The 19,047-nt window shown below is 39.4% G+C and overlaps 1 protein-coding gene across 3 annotated transcripts in view; it reads right to left on the bottom strand.

The window, feature by feature from the left end:
- Nucleotides 1-19,047, bottom strand: part of PPP1R13B (protein phosphatase 1 regulatory subunit 13B) — an 87,092-nt gene that overhangs the window by 66,356 nt on the left and 1,689 nt on the right. The window contains exon 2 of one of the 3 annotated variants that reach the window (XM_057425008.1): nucleotides 8,173-8,250. Coding sequence is in view for 1 of the 3 variants with exons in the window: in XM_057425007.1 (XP_057280990.1) it covers nucleotides 6,976-6,984 (9 nt within the window). In the remaining 2 variants the exon portion in view is untranslated. Of the gene's footprint in view, nucleotides 1-6,651; nucleotides 6,671-6,975; nucleotides 7,069-8,172; nucleotides 8,251-19,047 lie in introns of those variants that run through there. The other 2 variants (XM_057425007.1, XM_057425009.1) reach the window with 2 other exon arrangements.

Genomic DNA, 19,047 nt, shown 5'->3' with positions numbered 1-19,047 from the left:
TTGCTACCCGCTGAAGTTGAAATTCCTTAAATAAAACAGTTTTATAGCTACGATTTCCTCACACATAAATAGAATTCTGCTGCTAAGAAAAGCGATGAGATTAAAACTAAAAAAAATAAAAAAAGCCTTAATTGTACTTTCACTAATGAAGTAGGCTAAATTATACCATGAATCTTAGAGGATAAGGTAATAATGGGCATAAATCAGAAGGAATGCAATATTGCTAAGTGTGGGGAGGAAAAATAATACAGACTAGCAACTGCCAATTAAGTTTTATTGCTTTTTCTTTTTTTTTGGTCCCAACTTTATATTTGTTCCTCAAGATTTCCACACAGACCACACATTTTACCAAAAAACCCAATATCCCTTACTTGCTCCTGTTTCAGGGAAAATCTGAAGTGTTACTGGATACCCAATAAAGATGTGAAAACTGGCGAAATCATAGCTTATCCTTGAAGCAACAATGTTACTGAACTGCAGAAATCTTTAGTTTCATCACACTCTTCTACTCACCTGCTAAACAGACAGAAAACAAAATTCAAAATATGTCACCTGAGGTACAGCTCCACAATAAATTAAAGCGAATAAATAAAAATACTGAAAGGGTGGGATTCCACTTTCCTACCCCCTTCTTCATTACCAATCTCAGTCAAGAGATCCACTCCCTCCTGTCCCAACACAGACAAAAGAATAGGCACAGACAAAAGAATAGTCACACTGTAAGCTGATATAATGCACCAGCCTGGCAAAATATGTAGGTATGTGTATGTGTGTACATATATATCATCAGCGTTCTTTGGATACAACTAGTTTTTACATTTTTAGTGACCTGGTTCAGTGTACTGAGACAAGCAGTGCGATCCATTCAAAGTAAATGGTGGGAATAAGCAGTAAAGAAGAGGAAACACCCTCTTCCACCAGCCTCAGGAAATGGTTAACCCAGCTCATCCCTATTGTGAAACCTCAGTCTTGAAAGGAATTCAGTTCCTCCAACATTCTACTGCACCACAATGATAAACCCACTTTCCCCACACAAGCAAGATCACACGTACTTGCTTCTAAACAAGATTTAAGAAAACAGTGACCCAAAACCTAGGTCAAGTGGCTGAAAATTGACATTCAAAACAATTCTTTCCTTCCATTAAGCAGATTATATTTTTGTTTATCCTTTGAGTTATCATAAAATGCAGGCTCTGTCCTCCCAGTAGCATTGTTGCCTCCGACACATACATCTGCTTCTGAAGGATGGTGTCTATTATTGTACAATATAATTCTGTTATTGTCAATCTTAAAAAAATGCTTTTAGAAGCTTGAAACATTGAGCACATTCCCTGGATATATTGTCTAATACATCAGAGATTATTACACACTTCCAAGTTTAATTGATTCTAATGACAGATTTCCAAATTACTGGGAAAATGTACTGAAGTGTTAAAATTAATATTTTATATTTATTTAATTTAAAGACTATAATTTAAAAATCAATGAGACACAGGATTCAAGACAGATGGAAAATCTGTTCATATGTAAAGGTGTCCCTGCCCATGGCAGGGGAGTTGGAACTTGATGATTTTAAGGTTTTTTCCAACCCTAACTATTCTATGATTGTATGATTCTAAGATTTTAAAGATATTTGAAATCACCCAATATAATTCTCCAATTTAAGGAAAAAAAAAAAATAATCCCACTTTCCAGTGGTGTAACACAAGCCCAAGAATTAGATCCCAGGCTAGCATGTTCACTTAGCGTTGAAGTATTTTGAGCTATCCTGTGCTAGTAATTAATGTACATTAATAATAAGCTTTTAATTTAGACAAACACGTAAGACTTGTAAATTCCAGCAGTGAGTCATGATGGAAAGGGAGCAAGACAACTTCCCTTCACCTCCCCCAATTAAGCAATAATTTGTTTGCCTCTTTAAACCTCCATTCTCAATTTTTTCTTTTTTGAAGATGCCTCCAGATTATAGGGAGAAAAAAAAAAAAAAAAGGCTGTTTAAAAATAAACGCGAGTTTTGATTTTAGTACCAAACACTAGACAGTGAATTCTTTAAAAAAAAGGAATTTTGTTTGTTCTATGTATGGACAACTGTTAACATAGTGGGGGCTTTTCCACAGCTGTATGTAATCTTAATATAAATAATCAGCGACATGGTTTTTTTTAATAATATACTTCACATCAAACTTGGATTTGTCAGATTAACATAACTGAATCTGGCAGAATGGAATTTTGCTGTCAAATAAATACCTCTTCTCACTAAAGTCTGCAATAAGCAACAATCTCATCTATGTTAATAGACGAAGAGAAACTAATAGTATTCTGTCCTTCAAAATTTTCTCATATATTTCATAACAATCCACAGGTATCTATTAAATAAATATTCTATTATCAGAATAGCCTGCAAGTAGTACTTTTTGTTGACATGGAGATGATTATGAACTTATTTTTACCATACAATAGCCCATATTCTTTCATCCTAAAAAAAAAAAAGCAATGGGATCCAAAAAACCACAAAATGGCCTTTAAGCTTTGTTGCAATAAATAACTCCTTTAATAATGGCTGATAAACTTGCAAATCATTCTCCACAATCAGTTCACATTTATTCAACAAACAAGAATGTTATCTGATAACTGTAGAGCTCTGAATTAATTGCAGTATATTTTATCTCAACATCACCAAGAATTCCTAATATTAAAGTGACACATTTTCCTTTAGACTTTTACAACATATTGTAGGGAAGAGAACAGTGTATGCTGATTTGAAAATATTTTGGGTTTTAATTAGGAATAAGCAATTCCACTTTGGACTTTTTGGAAAAGGTTTTGGACTGAATACATGAAAAGTATGTACTCATTTAAAAACAAAACCAACAAAACCAAAAAACCCCAACATCCAAAAAACAACAACAAAAAAAAACAAAAGAAAACAAAACCCACTATTTTCTTAATTCATCTGGAAGATAGCTTAATTAAAAAATAACTACCTGATACCCATCTTTGCTTTGTATTTTATCAATCATGTTATCTGTCTTCATAAGTCAGGAACCTATGTAGCAATTAAGATACTATTGCATAATGTAATAATCAAGATCCACTTATAATTGTCTACTCTAATATAAAATACGCATCAGTTATGGTCATCTTCGGAGATGAGCTGCAGTGTCACACAAAATTAACTAGACAAAAAATACACTAAACACTCTCTGAGCTTTTCATTCTCACTTCTATTAAAATAACACAACTGCCTGACCATACATGTAAAACCAGATATGTCCAACAAGTCTTTGACTCTAAGCCCTGCACACTATCCCATAAGGCTCCTCCTACATGCTTTCAAAAACATGAAGGCTGGCTGCAACCTTACCTATACATGTTTCTCCAAGTAAGTTAAAGGCAAAACCAGAAAAGCTCTACAGCAATAGGTGCTAGAGGAATATGCAATACTAACTACTCCTCCTAAGAGATGCAGTCCACCACATGTTCTTACACAGCATCCACCATCACCTCTCATCACTTCATTGATGGGGTAGACTGGACTCTACATACTTCTATGCCTTTTAGCATGGCATGTTACCTCACATGCTGTAAAAGAATGATACCCCAAATTTAGGTATGTAATAGGAAGTGTTATATGCTTCTCAGCTGTAGCAGTTCTTTCTTCCATGGCATCTTTTCTAAAGTAGGAAAACAGTGCTTCCAGTAAGTGACTTTTCCTATTTGTCAGCAGAGGCAATTTTGGAACTGCCATCCAAGAAAAGGCATTAATTGTATTAAGGTGAAAAAAAAAATCCAATACTTTTCATAAACAAAATCTGAAGTCCCACCAAAAAGATCCTACTGGGGCAGAAGAAAAACAGAAAAACGGGGGAGTGGGATGGGGGGAATGGAGGAGGAGATGATTAAGCTTTTCCAAACAGGTTATAGATTATATGGCTGAAAGAGGAGCTATTTTTGCAAACAAAATACAACTGTGGCTATTTTAACCCAGAAGATTTCCTGTTTGAAAGGAAATCACATAGCTCTGGGTTTGCATGTTTTATTCTATGGCAGCAATAAATACTAACCTTTTTTTTCCGGGGGGGGGGAAATAAAATCGCTGCACTCAAAGCATACTTAGAGCAACTCTTTCAGTAAGTTCCTTCACAGAGGTGATATTCAGTGTAACATCATATGCTACTCACACATGCCTTATGTCCTGAAGGCAATGAACGAGTTTATGACAGATGTGCCTTGTCAGCAAAGCTAAAAAACAGTAAGTGAGAACAGTGCAGTCCACATCATTATTGCTTCTTGAAGCCCAACTGTGTTCAAGACCAAGAAAACAGTTATTTTTCTTTTTTTTCAAAACCAAAGTAGAGTAAGCAACATGAACCAATATGAAAAATCCACCAAGGAACAGAGCGGGAGGTATCCTGGTCGCAAAAGAAATCATAAATGATAAGAACCTCTCAGAAGTAACTCTGCTCCTGCAAGGGATGGGAACAAAAGTCTGACAAAACATACGGAAAGAGGAAACAGATAATTCCATCTTCCATGCTTTAGGTAAGACTTCATTATTTAAAACTGTTGTACAGAATTAATATAAAATAAAAATCAGAAACTGTCCTCAATTACTTCAAATCTGATAAATGTAAGTAATAAGGAACTAAAACGTTTGACAGCATTTCATTTTAATTTGTTGACACAAGACTGCAGCAGTACCCACTTGTTACAACTGTTCAAGTCTAGTAATACTGAAGTCTCTCCTCTTTCTATTATTTGCTTATATTAAGTGTATTAAAAAATAAAAAATAAAAAAGGACCAGGGAGGAAAAAAGTTTCTAGGAATGTGAATTCAAGGAATTCCATCACCTAACAAGTGAAATCTCTACCGTTTCCATCTTCAGAATTCAAAATCTCAAGTAAAGATAACCAAAACATTTGGTCCAGTTCTACAACCATACGTTCACATCACTTTGCTATTGTATTCCAGTAAATGTGGTTGGTTTTTTTCATCCTTGCAGTTCAGGAATAAAATAGCTGAGAACCTGGAAAACTAAAAGCACTGTCACGGTGTCCATTTAAATACACATATTCCTGACTACCTTATGATCAGTTGTCCAGAACAGCATCTGAAAGCTCTTCAGAGAAGTAAAATATTTATTATTTCATGATTCAGACCCAATAAGTTCTAATCTGCATTACTACCACCATATCAAGGTAATTCGTTTTTATTAAAATGCAACTGTCAGTACTAAAAATGCTTTGAAGTGTGTTTCAAAAACATAATAAAGTCTGAATTTTGTAAGCACAAACAACTGCTATATTTAAATAACCACGAAGGTAACAAGACACAGTGGCAGAAAGAAAACGGTAAAGGAAGTCTTTCTCTAAAGAGTCAATCACTGCACTACAGAAGTTATGACATCAGCCTGAAACCCACACGTGGGTTAGTAATGGGAACTGAATACATTTGTTCTGACCTAGCGTATCACTGACATGCTAGTTTTTTCAATGAGAATTTTATGAATCTAAAGCCGAGTTACGATGGAAGCTGCAAAAGCTGACAGTCACCTTGGTTTTGTTTTTACAAGCTAACATCCATATGTTTATGGAACAAGCCTGTAATTCAATGAACTTTGTTGCTTGTTTCTAGTATGCCTAGTGCACTGAAATTCCTCTACAGTGTCAACAGAATATTTTGGTACCTAGCAGTTGGAAGTTAAAGAGCACATCATATTAAAAAGCTTGTCATAATACCTGTTTTTTTTTAAACACTACCTGTACTCTTCAATCTGAAATTTTGCATCTAGTTTAAGCTATTTATTTCCTCCTCTCAGTCACGAAACCAAGTTAGAGTGATAAAATTTCGTAAAAGTCGTGTTTAATATTCTCACTGAGAAGCATTCTGCTGCAGTGCTTTGGTTGCAAACGCTGCAGAGGAGCTGTAAATAAAAAGCTCATTTCTATTTGAATTAGAGAAAATCTGGGAGATACTCCTTTATATGGAGTAACTCATAAACCCACGTTTGAGACTAGAGTTTGAAAGAAATTAGGAAAAGGAATGTAATTGTTTATTACTCAGCCTCAGAGGATCCTGTCATAAAACGAACAGTCATCAAGAACAACTCTCTTCCGACCACTGCACCAGCCCATAGCGAAAGGGGAAGGGAAGGAGATGGGAGGGAAACGGAGAGATTCTGTCACAGAAGACAGCCAAGGTTGTTTGCGGGAAAATGAAAGGGCTTATCTCCGGTAAACAAGCGACGGTTTCACAAAAGAGACGGCAGACACCGAGGAGGGAGACCGCCTTCCCTTCAAAGGTGCCGAGGCTGGCATAAAGCTGCCGCCTGCACTCGCCTGACAGCCGGCCTAAGGGCCCGGGCCGCCTGCGCCGGGACCGGTTAACCCTTCCCCACACCCGGGCGACGAAGAATCAGTGCTTGTAAGGAAAAACCCAAACCAAACAAACATGCTCCCCCCCGCACACCCACTCATACAAACACAGAAAACCCACCCGCGCCTCACTCGGGCCTCGGAGGCTAACAGCCGGCTCCCCCAACGGCCCGCACCCCTCGCCGAAACTGCCGCGGGCCAAGACGGCGCCGAGGGCGGCTAGGAGCCCTCTCGGGTAGGCGCAAGGGCAGAGCCCGGGGGAACGCGGCCCTAGACCTGTCACAGCCGGTGCGACGCCGAGAGTGCCTCGGCTGGCGGAGAGGAGCGGCAGCCCCTCTCTGAGGGGAGCAGCGGGAGCGAGTCGTGTCCCCCAGGAAGCCAGGGACCGGCGGCCCCACCCCCGGCGGGGAACCTGACGGCGGCGCCGCTGCACCGTAGCCCTCTGCCCGTGCTGGCCGGAGCACAGGCAGGATGACGGTGGGGCCGCGCACTCCATCCGCCTCCGCCAGCCCCACAGGAAAACGCAAGCCGTCCCATCGCCCGGCAGAGCGGCGCCAGGCCGGGAAGGCAACGTCGCGAATTCAAACCCTTCCCACTCACCGGCATCATCTCCGCAGCTGTCCTCCAGCCAACCTCACCGAGGCTGCCACCGTGCTGTGCCGGGCCTTTCCTGCGCCTACTCTCACTGTGGAGGACGCCGCGCTCGCCCTGGCGGCTGTGACAGGTGCCTCCCGTGCGCCTCACTCGCCACAGCGGGCGGGCGGAAGGAAGAGGCGGCGGCGGCGCCGACGGCCAGGTTCCCAACCCCCTTCCTCCTCCTCTCGGCGCGGCGGCCTCCTGCCTCCTTCCCTCGGCGCTTCCTGCTCTGCTCCGCCCGCGCCGCCCCACCAGGGGTTAACCGTCGCCGCGGCACCATTGGCCGAGGCGGGAAGAGCCGGGGGCGGGACGGCGGGAGGCGCGCGCACGGCCGTCGTGGCGCGGGTGCGCGCCTCCTTGCTGCACGTGACCGGTGCTCTGTAAAGAGAGCTCTTCTGTGGAGACTCGGTGGGAGCTGGCAGGTTCCCGTGGGTTATCGCTGCGGCACCGCTTCAGGCCCGGTCTCCCTCACCACTGCCCCGGGGCCAGGCTGCCGGTGGGCACCGCCTCTTTCTGGGAGGGCTGCCCGGGGGCCGCGGCCCTCGTCGTTTTCTGCCCCTGGAATGCGGGGAATGTGGTAGCGAGGGAGCGGTTCGGCCCGGCTCCGTCGCTGCGCGCTGGGGGACGGAGGAGGGCGGCACGACCCGCCAGGCGCGCGGGGGAGCAGGCTGGAAGAACGCAGCGCAGTCAGCCTCTGTCGGGAAGCAGGTGGGCCGCAGGAGATGCCCAGCCCTCTTCCCACAGCTGATCGTGGTCCATCTAAACGCACCTCGATGCCTCGCTGTCCTCTAGCGAGAATAAGGTCACGCGTAGCGTCACCCTCGTTTTACCGTCCCTTCACCTGTGCGTTCCGTGTGAAACCTGTCCAGTGGACAGCCCCCACTACTGCAGCAGGAGGGAAGGTGTATCTGGCCAGACCCTGATGTCGGGCTCCCATGAGATTCGGTCTTGTGATTAAAAGTGAGGTTTAGTCCCCTCGGTTTCTGGTGTCTCATTCTGTAGAGCTACACCACCAAGATGAAAATTAACAGCTTGGGAGAAGTGAAGCTCAACTCTTAAGTCAAAACATCACCATATGTTAGTACTGCACCACATGCAATGTAGACAAATTTCATATTGCTGTAAGTCTTAAATCTGTATCTACGGAATACATGGACATACCCAGTGCTTCAACTCTTTCTGTAAGTGGCTGGTTTCCAGTCTTTGTTACTTTATTTGTAGAACACTGGCAGATCTCAGCTAGGAGTGAAAAAAAAGAATAAAGTAACTTGGCAAATTATTGAGAGAAGCTTAGATTCTGTTTCAAACTTTCAGGGTAAGTGGTAATAGCATATTAATCCCAAATACAAGCTCATATGTTAAATGTAACTTATTGATGTAAGATCCTATAACAGATAAATGTGTGAATGACCTTAAAATAATACATACATGCCCAAGGTTTCATTGCATGTCCTCGTATATACACGTCAGTGTGTTTGCATGCTCCAGTATCAGCTTTGCAACAGGTCAAAGCTTCTGCTGCTTTTAATAAATTGGTCCTATAGGAAAAATCTACTTGCATCACAAGATAATACTTTGTCAGTTTGAAATTATTTTGCAAGTACTGCTGGGAGTGCTGCTCACTGACAGTGACACTGTTATACTAGGTTTCCTGTAAACTGCAATTCTACCTCGTGCACACAACTCTGGAGATAGGTGAGACTATGATACTTCAGACCCAATAGAGAACTCCAAGGTCTACTCAGGACAGTAGTATTAACCCTGCTACGAGGCTGACCTGAAATGAAAGGGGCTATAATAGGCTTGTAGTTACGTATCTTAAAAAAGAAAAAGAGGGAATTAATCAAATTTATACTGAACTTCAGTGAACAAAACAGCAGTGAAATTTACTTGTCCTCTTACTATTTGTAGTTATTCTAATTTTAACAAAATCTAACTCCTAAAACTCTAACAACAGAATTGTACATCTTTTGTCACACTTGTTCTTTTAAAACTAGTCTTTCTCATTAACCAGATTAGATTTTTTGCCATCATCCTTAAATGATGGTCTGTTATTTCTTTGCAGGTATACTTTACAGCTGACTTCCCCTGTTCTCAGTGATTGATAATAAAACCTAAAATACTATAAATATTAACCCACTATTACATTGCAACAGCAGGAACAGACAAAATGAAAAGTGGGAGAATATGGTGTAGACAGTTGCTATTGGGAATGAAGGCACTCCTCCATGCAATACCTCTGTTGGAATAATGGCCTCCAGTATAAAAGTTTGTCAACCCTGAATTGCTTTTGGCAGAAGCAGGTTCAGCCAATGTAGCAACCAGACAGACTGGATACTGTGGAAGAGGAAACATCTTCAGAAAAGGCAGACTACATATTTGCAAGCCTGTTCTTACTCCCGGTTTTGCTTCCCTTGGTAAAAAAACAAACCACTTGCTTTATCCCTTCCCATCTCTATTTTCCCATAGAAATGAGGGAAGAAAAATAAAATTAACCAATACTTACAAAGCATAAGACTTAAAAGTTTCCCTGCAGTATGGTAAATTAAGTAACACCTCCTCCCTCACCGAATGATCTTTTTGGAAATAACTCAGCAGTCAAGGGTCAGAGCAGTCATTATAAAATCTTCTGATTCCAACTTGTAGCTACAAATATTTTGTTTACTGTGATCAGCAAAATGGTTATTTTCAGTAACGTAGAAGTTTTCCCCCCATTGACCATGCATTTCCAAACAAAATGACTGGTCCAGCTTTGCAGAAATTATCTTGCTTGACCAAAGGAGCCAGTGATATCTGTAAGTTAGTTGCCTGTCTTAGATAAGCGAGGCTGTGTGAAAGCAGCCATGATTTGGGGAATGCGGAAGAAGATAAGGTAAGAGAATGTGGCTATAGAAAGAGATAAAGCCAGATTCAAGTATCTGATTCAAGTAATTTGCTTTTTTGCTTGCTTCCAAATACGCTGCTTTCGTGAGAAGTGTTTTAATTTTGCTGGCCTTTTTCTAAAGGAAAGGGTTTGTGCTTATTTGTTGGTGTAAGTATTAAAACACGTTATGCAAATACTTTTTACACTCTTGGTTCTTAAAAAAATCTAGAGCAATCCTATTTAACTTTCCAAATTGAAGCCACTGTAGCTTGAGATTTATTCAACTTGCATCAAAAGATGAAGGGTTACTGTTTATTATGTTTATTAGGGTATGGGTTACTGAGATTTGTGCTGAGCTTGTGTTCAGGCAGAAATTGAAATTTGATTGAAATGTATAAACTATCATTTTAGTGTTTTTTTAAATTACTCGAAACTTATGGGTACACAGAGGAAAATTATCAGAATATGTTTTGAAAAGGGAAATTAACTGCACTTGATAAATTGGCAGGCCTCTTACTCTATCATGCACAATGCTTTGCTTAGGACAAGCAGAGATTCCTAAAGATACAGGTAGGAGACTAATGAGATTTCAGGCGCACTCCTTATGAAGTTCCAGTTCCACTTTTGTCTTTCAAGTATCTTCTAGCAAGATTTTCAAATGTACATGTTTCTAAAGTTTTTAAAACTACCAGGTCTGAATATCTCCTACTTCCTTTTTATACATAGACAAAAGGAGGAAAATGAGCTTTCCTACTTCGTCACATCCAAATTTTCTTCAGTTTTTCATTAACTTGTTAAGATGCTTTTCTAGAGCATAGGAAAATGTTTTCAGGCTTTGTAAGTATCACAGGAAAATAAGTATTTATTTTTAATTAACACTTTTTCTTTTCATGTGGTATTACTTTACATAACAGGTATTCCCATTTATAGCCAGAAACAGTCTCAGAGGTCAAACATTTAGGGTGGGTTCCATCTTATTCAAGTTTAGTAATCTAGGAAGTTATGTGTGTAGTCTCAATCAGTCACCTAAGCTATATTTATCACTATAGATAAATTGAGATGGGGAGGGAAGGAGGCAGTTCTGCAGGCTATTCATTCCTTGCTAAGATACTCATCCCACTATCTAAATCTCTTGTTCTTTGAAGGTGCCTATCTCTATAGATTTAAGATGAAGCCTGAATGACTAGGTCAGATTAGAGAGCAGGCTTTTGGATGGCTACAGTTAGGATGGGTTTCCTCACAACTGGCAGAATAAAATCTCTAAAAAGGGGGTAAAGGTACGAGTGTATGTGTATATATATATAAAAAAATGATGTATCCTTTCTAAATGGATAGATTCCTTTATTACAGAATACAACTCTCCTTTCAAAAATTACATTTTGTATTGGCTGTAATGCAGGAAGAACTGGTCATGAGTAGCTAATCAATTTTAGAAGTGGAGTCACAGATGTACTTCTAACTTGCCAGGCAAACACGCAGGTGTAGTGCTATGTGATGATACAAACAAAAAGTTGAAGTGTTTCCGGAGTTTCACAGCAAGCAGCTTAAAATCTTTAATGAAATACTGTGTAAAGTAACTGTGTATATTTAAAGATATTTTATTACTGTGACCTTAAATAACCTCTAATTCCAACGTGAAGCTGACTTCCTAAGGTTGCAACAAGAAGGAATTCATACTGAACAATAGTCATAGACTGCTGTTTTTGAATTCATATACAGCCAATGCATTTTAAACCCCACCAAACCTGTTCAGAGATAAACTATAAATAATAATCTAAAGGAAACACTTTGATGCCTGTTTTCTACACGGTACTGGAGACACGTGAACAAGAGAAAGATACTTTTTTATCACTACCTTGTATTATTCTAAAGTAATGTGTGTTGGACTAGATGACTAAAGTTCTGAAGTTGCCATCCACAATCCACTCAGTGCACAATCCACTCAGTGCATCATTCTGCAAAGGAGTATAACAATTAAAGCAGGAGTGAAGCCGTATGATCTGTATACAGCATAGCTGCATGTTCTTCTTGGGGATTTGGATATCTGATACATCATGTGTTTCAGCCCTGCATTTGGTGGATGAGAGATGTACTTTCTTTAAACAGTAACATAAATTGTATGCTTAATCCAATACACATGATGCAAAATAGCATACGTCTATAGTGGAGAGTGCTGTGGCCTCATTGCTATACTCTCAGTAACTACAGTAACAGGTATTGTTAATTTTTTATGTTGTAGCTACAGAAGAAACAGCACTGTAATACAGATTACATGCCATCACGTTTACAGACAGAAAAGTCTTGTTCTGCTCCCCTGTAATTTATAATGATGAAACCATTAACTATATACAAAGTAGTAGAGAAAAAAAAATTTAAATGTCCTGGGAGTGTTTCTCTCTGCTTGTATCTTTAGGATTGTAACTATTTTGGCTCTCAAGATGTTTCTTTACAAAAATCAGCTTTTTGTAAATTTTCAGTATGCCCATGAGTGTGGGGCATACTGAAACATGACTAAATGATGGGTTATTAGTTGAAACATTAAATAGTGAGGAGATTGAGCAACAAGTCAATCCTTCACTCTTTACTCATTTTTTACAGGCCACTTCATTTTGGGTGTATCATTTGGCTAAAGTTTGAGGGGAAAAAGGATGGGTCGTATTTAAGATTGAGTCCAGCCATTTAATTTGTTACTATAAATCTAAAATTGCTCTCCGGTATCCCAGCCATTCTTTAGTGAATCAAGTACTCAAGTGTTTTTAACAGCTTCTGTCTGAACTGATTTCAGTTATTTCCTCTCAGCTAAAGGCCTAGTGCAGAATTGTGTGATGCATGATTAGTTTTTACCCCACACTGCAAAAATGGTAGGCAACTAATCTTCAAATTTTCTATAATCATCACTTCCTTGTTTAAAACTAGCAACTACTTTACTTACTATAATTGAAAACAGTCCGCTTCCTTATGTTTACTGCTGGATCAGATGCAGATTTGTATTATTTCCATATCCAAACCCAGTAATTCCCAATTGGAAATGTGTTATCTTCTTCTAGAATATGTCTTTTACTTGGTTAGCTTACTTGAGATAAGTAGGTCTAATAGGAAAAAAAACATGCAGAAGTTACAATGTAATGGAGCTTATGCTTCCTGCTGTTGTAGCTGGCAATGGGTGAACTCAAAGGACTGCAGCTTGCAAGGGGAGATTAGGCAAATCCTCTGCTCGATTCTGAAACGTGGGATATACTGGAGAACATTTTTCAGCAATTACTGAGAAAACGTGATGTGCAAAGGAGGCTTGGAGGAAAAACGTCTTCATGGGAAGAATACTCATATATAGTAGGAGAAAGAAATTATAAACCAAATTAAATGTGTTTCTTTCTTAAAAATCTGTTTATAATTACTATTTAAACTGCACCATTAGGACTACAATCCTGTAAATAACATTATTTACCTTGTTTTGTCTGTGTATTACAGAATCAGAATTATAGAATGGTTTGGCTTGGAAGGGACCTCAGAAATACACATCCTTGTCTCTAAATTGGAGAGACAATTTGATGGATGGACCACTTGGTGGAAAAAGAACTGGCTGGATGGCCGCACGCAAAGAGTTGTGGCCAATGGCTCAATGTCCAGCTGGAGACCAGTAACAAGAGGTGTCCCTCAGGGATCGGCGTTGGGACCAGTCTTGTTTAACATCTTCGTCACTGACATGGACAGTGGGATTGAGTGCGCCCTCAGCAAGTCTGCTGATGACACCAAGCTGTGTGGTTCGGTTGATACGCTGGAGGGAAGGAATGCCATCCAGAGGGACCTTGACATACTTGTGAGGTGGGCTGATGCCAACCTCCTGAAGTTTAACTATGACAAGTGCAAGGTCCTACATAAAAAGGACATGGAACTGTTGGAAAAAGTCCAGAGGAGGGCCACGAGGATGATCAGGGGACTGGAGCACCTCCTGTAGGAAGACAGGCTGAGAAAGTTGGGGCTGTTCAGCCTGGAGAAGAGAAGGCTGTGTGGAGACCTCATAGCAGCCTTCCAGTATCAGAAGGGGGCCTATAGGGATGCTGGGGAGGGACTGTTCGTTAGAGACTGTAGTGATAGGACAAGGGGTAACGGGTTAAAACTTAAAAAGGGGAAGTTTAGGTTGGATGTAAGGAGGAAATTCTTTCCTGTTAGGGTGGTGAGGCACTGGAATAGGTTGCCCAGGGAGGTTGTGAATGCTCTATTCCTGGCAGTGTTCAATACCAGGCTGGATGAGGCCTTGGGTGATATGGTTTAGTGTGAGGTGTCCCTGCCCATGGCAGGGGGGTTGGAACTTGATGATCTTAAGGTCCTTTCCAACCCTAACTGTCCTATGATTCTATGATCTAGTTCCACCCCCCCTGACATGGGCAGGGATACCTTCCACTAGACCAGGTTGCTGTATTTATCTGTACTCATCAGATTTTAGAGATCAGAATACACAAGGTAAGTTTCCTCAAAAATTACAGTAAGAGTACTGAATGTGTTTAAATACATCATTACAGTTGTGAAACAGGAAATGGTTATGATTTAAGATATGCCTCTATGGAAAATATTTCTGTGCTATACATATACATCTCAAATATGTATTAAAAAAAACTTTAACACCTTAAGTGATCACTTTTGGGGCTTTCCAGTTACCAAAAATTGATAGAGAACCAGTATTTCTATTCTATAAATGGACAAGCTACAGCATAAGGTAAAGTAACTTACATCTTTTCTCTTTTTCTTCCACTTGGTATGTGAGAGTTCTGCACAATTTTCTTTTCCTTGCCTTCTATTTCTGTCCTAGACAAGCCTGAGTACACATTTAATTTAGTAGCCTGAATTTGAAGAGGTGTGCTGGTTAGTATTAATAATAATACATAATCTGAAAGCAAAGTAAAAACATTTTTGGCAGGATTCCTTTTCTAGTTGCATTACTCCAAAAGAATTAACTAAACCAAAGTATGTTGAAAAGTATTTATGTCTTGGTGTTTACTGAAACAAGAGTCAGAGCCCTTGTTAGAACTGGTATGACTCCAATTCCTATCTTACTGAAATAAATGCATCATTTAATTTTTCCTAATTAAACTGTTTTGATGTACCAACTGGGACCAGAAAAATTTTCTTCTCAAGCTGTATGTGGTATGATATGTCCAATATAACAGAGGGAGTACAAGGAAAGAATTGTAATGTTAGATTTAAGAGAATTTAAACAAGGCTGTTTTTTCTGTACAGATATACCTGAAACATCAAGAGTAAAGAACAGTGCTGCAAAAAAGTATAGCTTGAGACTGATACATATATATCCTCAAGATAAATAATGGAGTTAATTAAAAAAAACTGAAATGCTTTTGAGTAGACCCCCAGCCAAAAAGGGTATCCTTTTCTGGATTCCTGGTTCTGTATGAAATCCCTGTTCACATCCTAATCCATTTTAATAATCCATCCTTTTACCTCCTGTAATCCTCTGGTTATATTCAATTTAACTGTTGCCATTTTGCTTGTTTATATAGCATTCCATATGAAATAGCTCACAACAGTTTCTGTTTCATACCTAAAGATTTCCCCCTTAATTGCAGGAATTCTTAGTATTATCAAACACAACAGGTTAAAACAAGAAATGAAGACTACAACCGATACTGCAGGAAAAATTTGTGTAGGCAGTAGTCATCACAGATGGGATTCATTCAGTATACTGCTGTTAGTTCTACCACCCACATAATCCCTATTATCATTTCCTAGCAAACACACTTCATTAGCTATAAAAAAATCTCACTTGTCTGTTCCAGCAGTTACCTGACGTTATTGTGATATAAAGTAGTTAAAGGCCATGTCAATTGAAAAGTTACTTTACGTTTTTTGAAGGTCATAATAATTAAGTGTATTTTCATTTGATGAAAAACAATAATTTGAAGAACCACTACCAAATTTATCCTGTACTACTAAATGCACTCTTCCTGTGAGCAAGCATTGAGCATTAGGATATTGCGGTGGTACAATTATTCTCCCTGTTCCCTACTTGTGTGTTCGTTTGTCCCAATTAACTGAAGCTATAAACTTGAGAAAGCGATGTGCTGTCAGGGAGGAAGCAACTAAGGTTCTGCCTTTTTGCTGAAGCACAGGCTGACATTCCTGATTTGCATACAGGGTGGAGTTCTGCAGTCTTTTATTCCTCTGAGTGTTGACAGTGATGACAGTTCTTATGGGAGAGACAGTACTTTGATCATGTGTGTAGCTGGGTATGAGGAGGAAACTTCCATTAAATAATTGTAAGGGACACAATGACTTAGGAAAGCTGCATGAGTGAACGGGAAGCCAGAAATTCTGATTGTTCTGCCCCTTTTCTGACACACACACACAAAAAAAAAGCTGCTGTGCTGTAATGCAAGTTATAAAGAAGCTTTCTCTGTAAATGGGATCAAGAGATGGATCCAAATAAATAAGAAACACACACACAAAACCAACCCCAAAACAAACCCTGAATGCTTGTTATTTTAGAGGGGAAGAAAGATACAAAATTATGAAAAATTGCCTGATCCAATTCACAAATAGTTGTATCAGCACAACTATGAGGAGCAAGGCACTGTGGTATAAGGGTGGAAATTTCACTAGCTGCTGTACCTGCTAGAGTACCCATGCTGTTAAGCCACAACCAAAGACATCATAGTACCCTTAGCAGAATTTAATTAAAACTTCCAAATAATCCGTTCTTGTGGTGGTCAGTTCATTTTCAGTTAGGGGAGAGTAATTGTTCCCAAGTAGTTTGCCTGCAGCAGTGGAGCAGAGTACAGGAATTTCTTGTTTACAAGTTCTTAGTAAATTGCAAACTCAGGGTCACATGACTTTATATTCTTAAAGTTAAGAGACTATTAGCTGCTGAATGTCAGTTGCTAAAGGTTATGGAATTATAGTATGAAGAGTATGCTGTTCAAGCACTGTCTTGTCACTTCTTGTTTCTCCATTTACCAAATTGTTAACCAACATGTTTAATGCCTCAGGGAATCTCTGTCTTACTATTCTTTCCTTCCTAGTAGCTTTACAGATTTCCATGAATGAAACAATAGATTTCAAGTGTTGATTTCCTCAGTTTCATTTCAGCCATCTGGTGGTGATGTCACATATAATCACCTGTCTAACAAGCACCTGATAGTTTTCCTTCCTTGGGGACTAAAGTACAATACACATACAAGCTGCGTATCAGGCTGTATTTGTACTACAAACAGTGGTTTGCTATCATGATTCAGATAAACAGGAGACTAGTTCAGCTGATTTAGTTACTTTAGAGCATTTCCTGCAACTTAACTCATCCTGCCAGTTAACATGAATACACATTTGGTTTTTTTTTTCCAAGTTAGCCATTAAAGAGATTGAGTAGGCTGGGCCCTGTGACTAATGTTTCCTTGGCTCTGACTGTTTTGCTGCTTCCCTAGAGCATTCCATAATACTTTATTAGCATGCAGGGGATACTCTGAAATTCCCAATTGTAGGACACCACTTGAAAATGTTCTAGGAATCTCAGTGCTCCACAGTCTGAAATCCTGGCCATAAGTAAGATACAGCATGGAAAGGCAAGTACAGAAGTACTTATGCTGTAAAAAAGACCACATGCATTAGCATTGTCATTATTAATACAGCTCCCTACTCATATTCTGTACTGATTAAAAATAAAAAAAAAAACCAAAACAAACAAACAAACAAAAAGGCAGTGCCACAGCAAAACTTGCTCAAGGTGGTGCTGCACTAATTGAATAAGGCTTTTCAACCACTACAGGACTTTGTTGTTCTACTAACATTGTGAAGGTAGCAAACAGTCAGGTTTCTGCCACTGCTGATGCCTTATCACAGGCAACAAAAGAAAAACGGAATTGCTGAACTATTTTACTCTACAAAGTTTAAACGTAATCCTGTTTTAGAAATGTCATCAATGTAAAGAGGCAGCAGCTAAATGGAAACAACATGATGTGCCAATGAGCAGTAAGTATTTCCCCCACCAGTGTTTAACTATGAATCATGATGAATATTACCTCCATGGATTAAAGTGCTGATCTTAGTTATTTGCATAGAAAATAGGTTTTGTTCAGGAGCTGAAGCTTGTCTAGATAACACACTCACCTGGAACAGGAAAACCTTTCTATGTTAGCTTTAGAAATCACCTTAGCTAAATTAGGAAAAAAAGGCACGTAAAAACATTTACTTCAAGGGTACTCCTTTACAATGCTTCTCTACCTATGGCTACACCCCAGATCCTACTGCTGCAAAGAAAACTGGCTACTCCTTTTACACATTATAAAGTAAAAAAATGGCAGTTATGATACCTTAGATAACTTCCTTCTGCTGTCTTTTATACTATATAGTATGCTTCAGCAAAGAGGAGCAGAAAGTACATAAATAGTACTACAGCTGTTACACATCATCTTTGTGTTAATTTCTGCTTTTGAGTCAAGGCACTGAAAGTTAATTTCCTCCTTCAGTACCCTACTCAAGTGAAAAAACAAACAAACAAACAAACAACAAAACAAGAAAACTATTTAAATAGAAGCACTAAATTTACTTCCCGTATTTGTTGAAAATATTTGTATGTTAATAATCACAAACAGGAAGGAACATTCAGCAACCTTCATTGAAATTTCTGACCTAGATGCAGTAACGGAAGAAAAACCAGTTGCAGGTAGCATTATTTCAGTAAAAACTGCAGTTTTCGTAACTCAAATATTGCTGCCCACATGTACTTTTTCTACCTGCTAGAAAATCAAGCAAGTCAAATACCAAGCAGCATTAAAAGTTGAAGCAGCTTAAGTTTACCTAAAAGTGCAGTTAACTCTGCTCCCAGGGCAGGTTAGCAGAAGCTCCACTTGCTTTTCAATTAACTTTTAGGAGACGAGACAGAATGTTCATATAGCTCAGTCCCAGTGTGATAGGCTCTACCTAAGTTGAAACAAATCCTGCAGTGATTAATGTTTTTTCCCTAGCTTGTTTTCCCTCAGCTCTGTAATTGTAAATTGCTAAAGCAGGTCATTTGAAGTATGTGTAGTATCTTAGGAACCATAACTTAGTGATCATAAATTTGCATTATAAATGCAGGTATAGCTCCTTACCTGGCATAAATTTTCAATCTTAACTGCTTATTAACTACACCACAACTCTGACCCATCCTGTAATCACCACTGGCCTAG

This window comes from Pezoporus wallicus, unplaced genomic scaffold, assembly GCF_028554395.1.
Source record: "Pezoporus wallicus isolate ANWC-B61680 ecotype Strahan unplaced genomic scaffold, APGP_CSIRO_Pwel_v1 contig_7910, whole genome shotgun sequence".
Taxonomy (NCBI): domain Eukaryota; kingdom Metazoa; phylum Chordata; class Aves; order Psittaciformes; family Psittacidae; genus Pezoporus; species Pezoporus wallicus.
The sequence above is the reverse complement of the archived record's forward strand: the minus strand, read 5'-3'. Positions and strand labels throughout refer to the sequence as shown.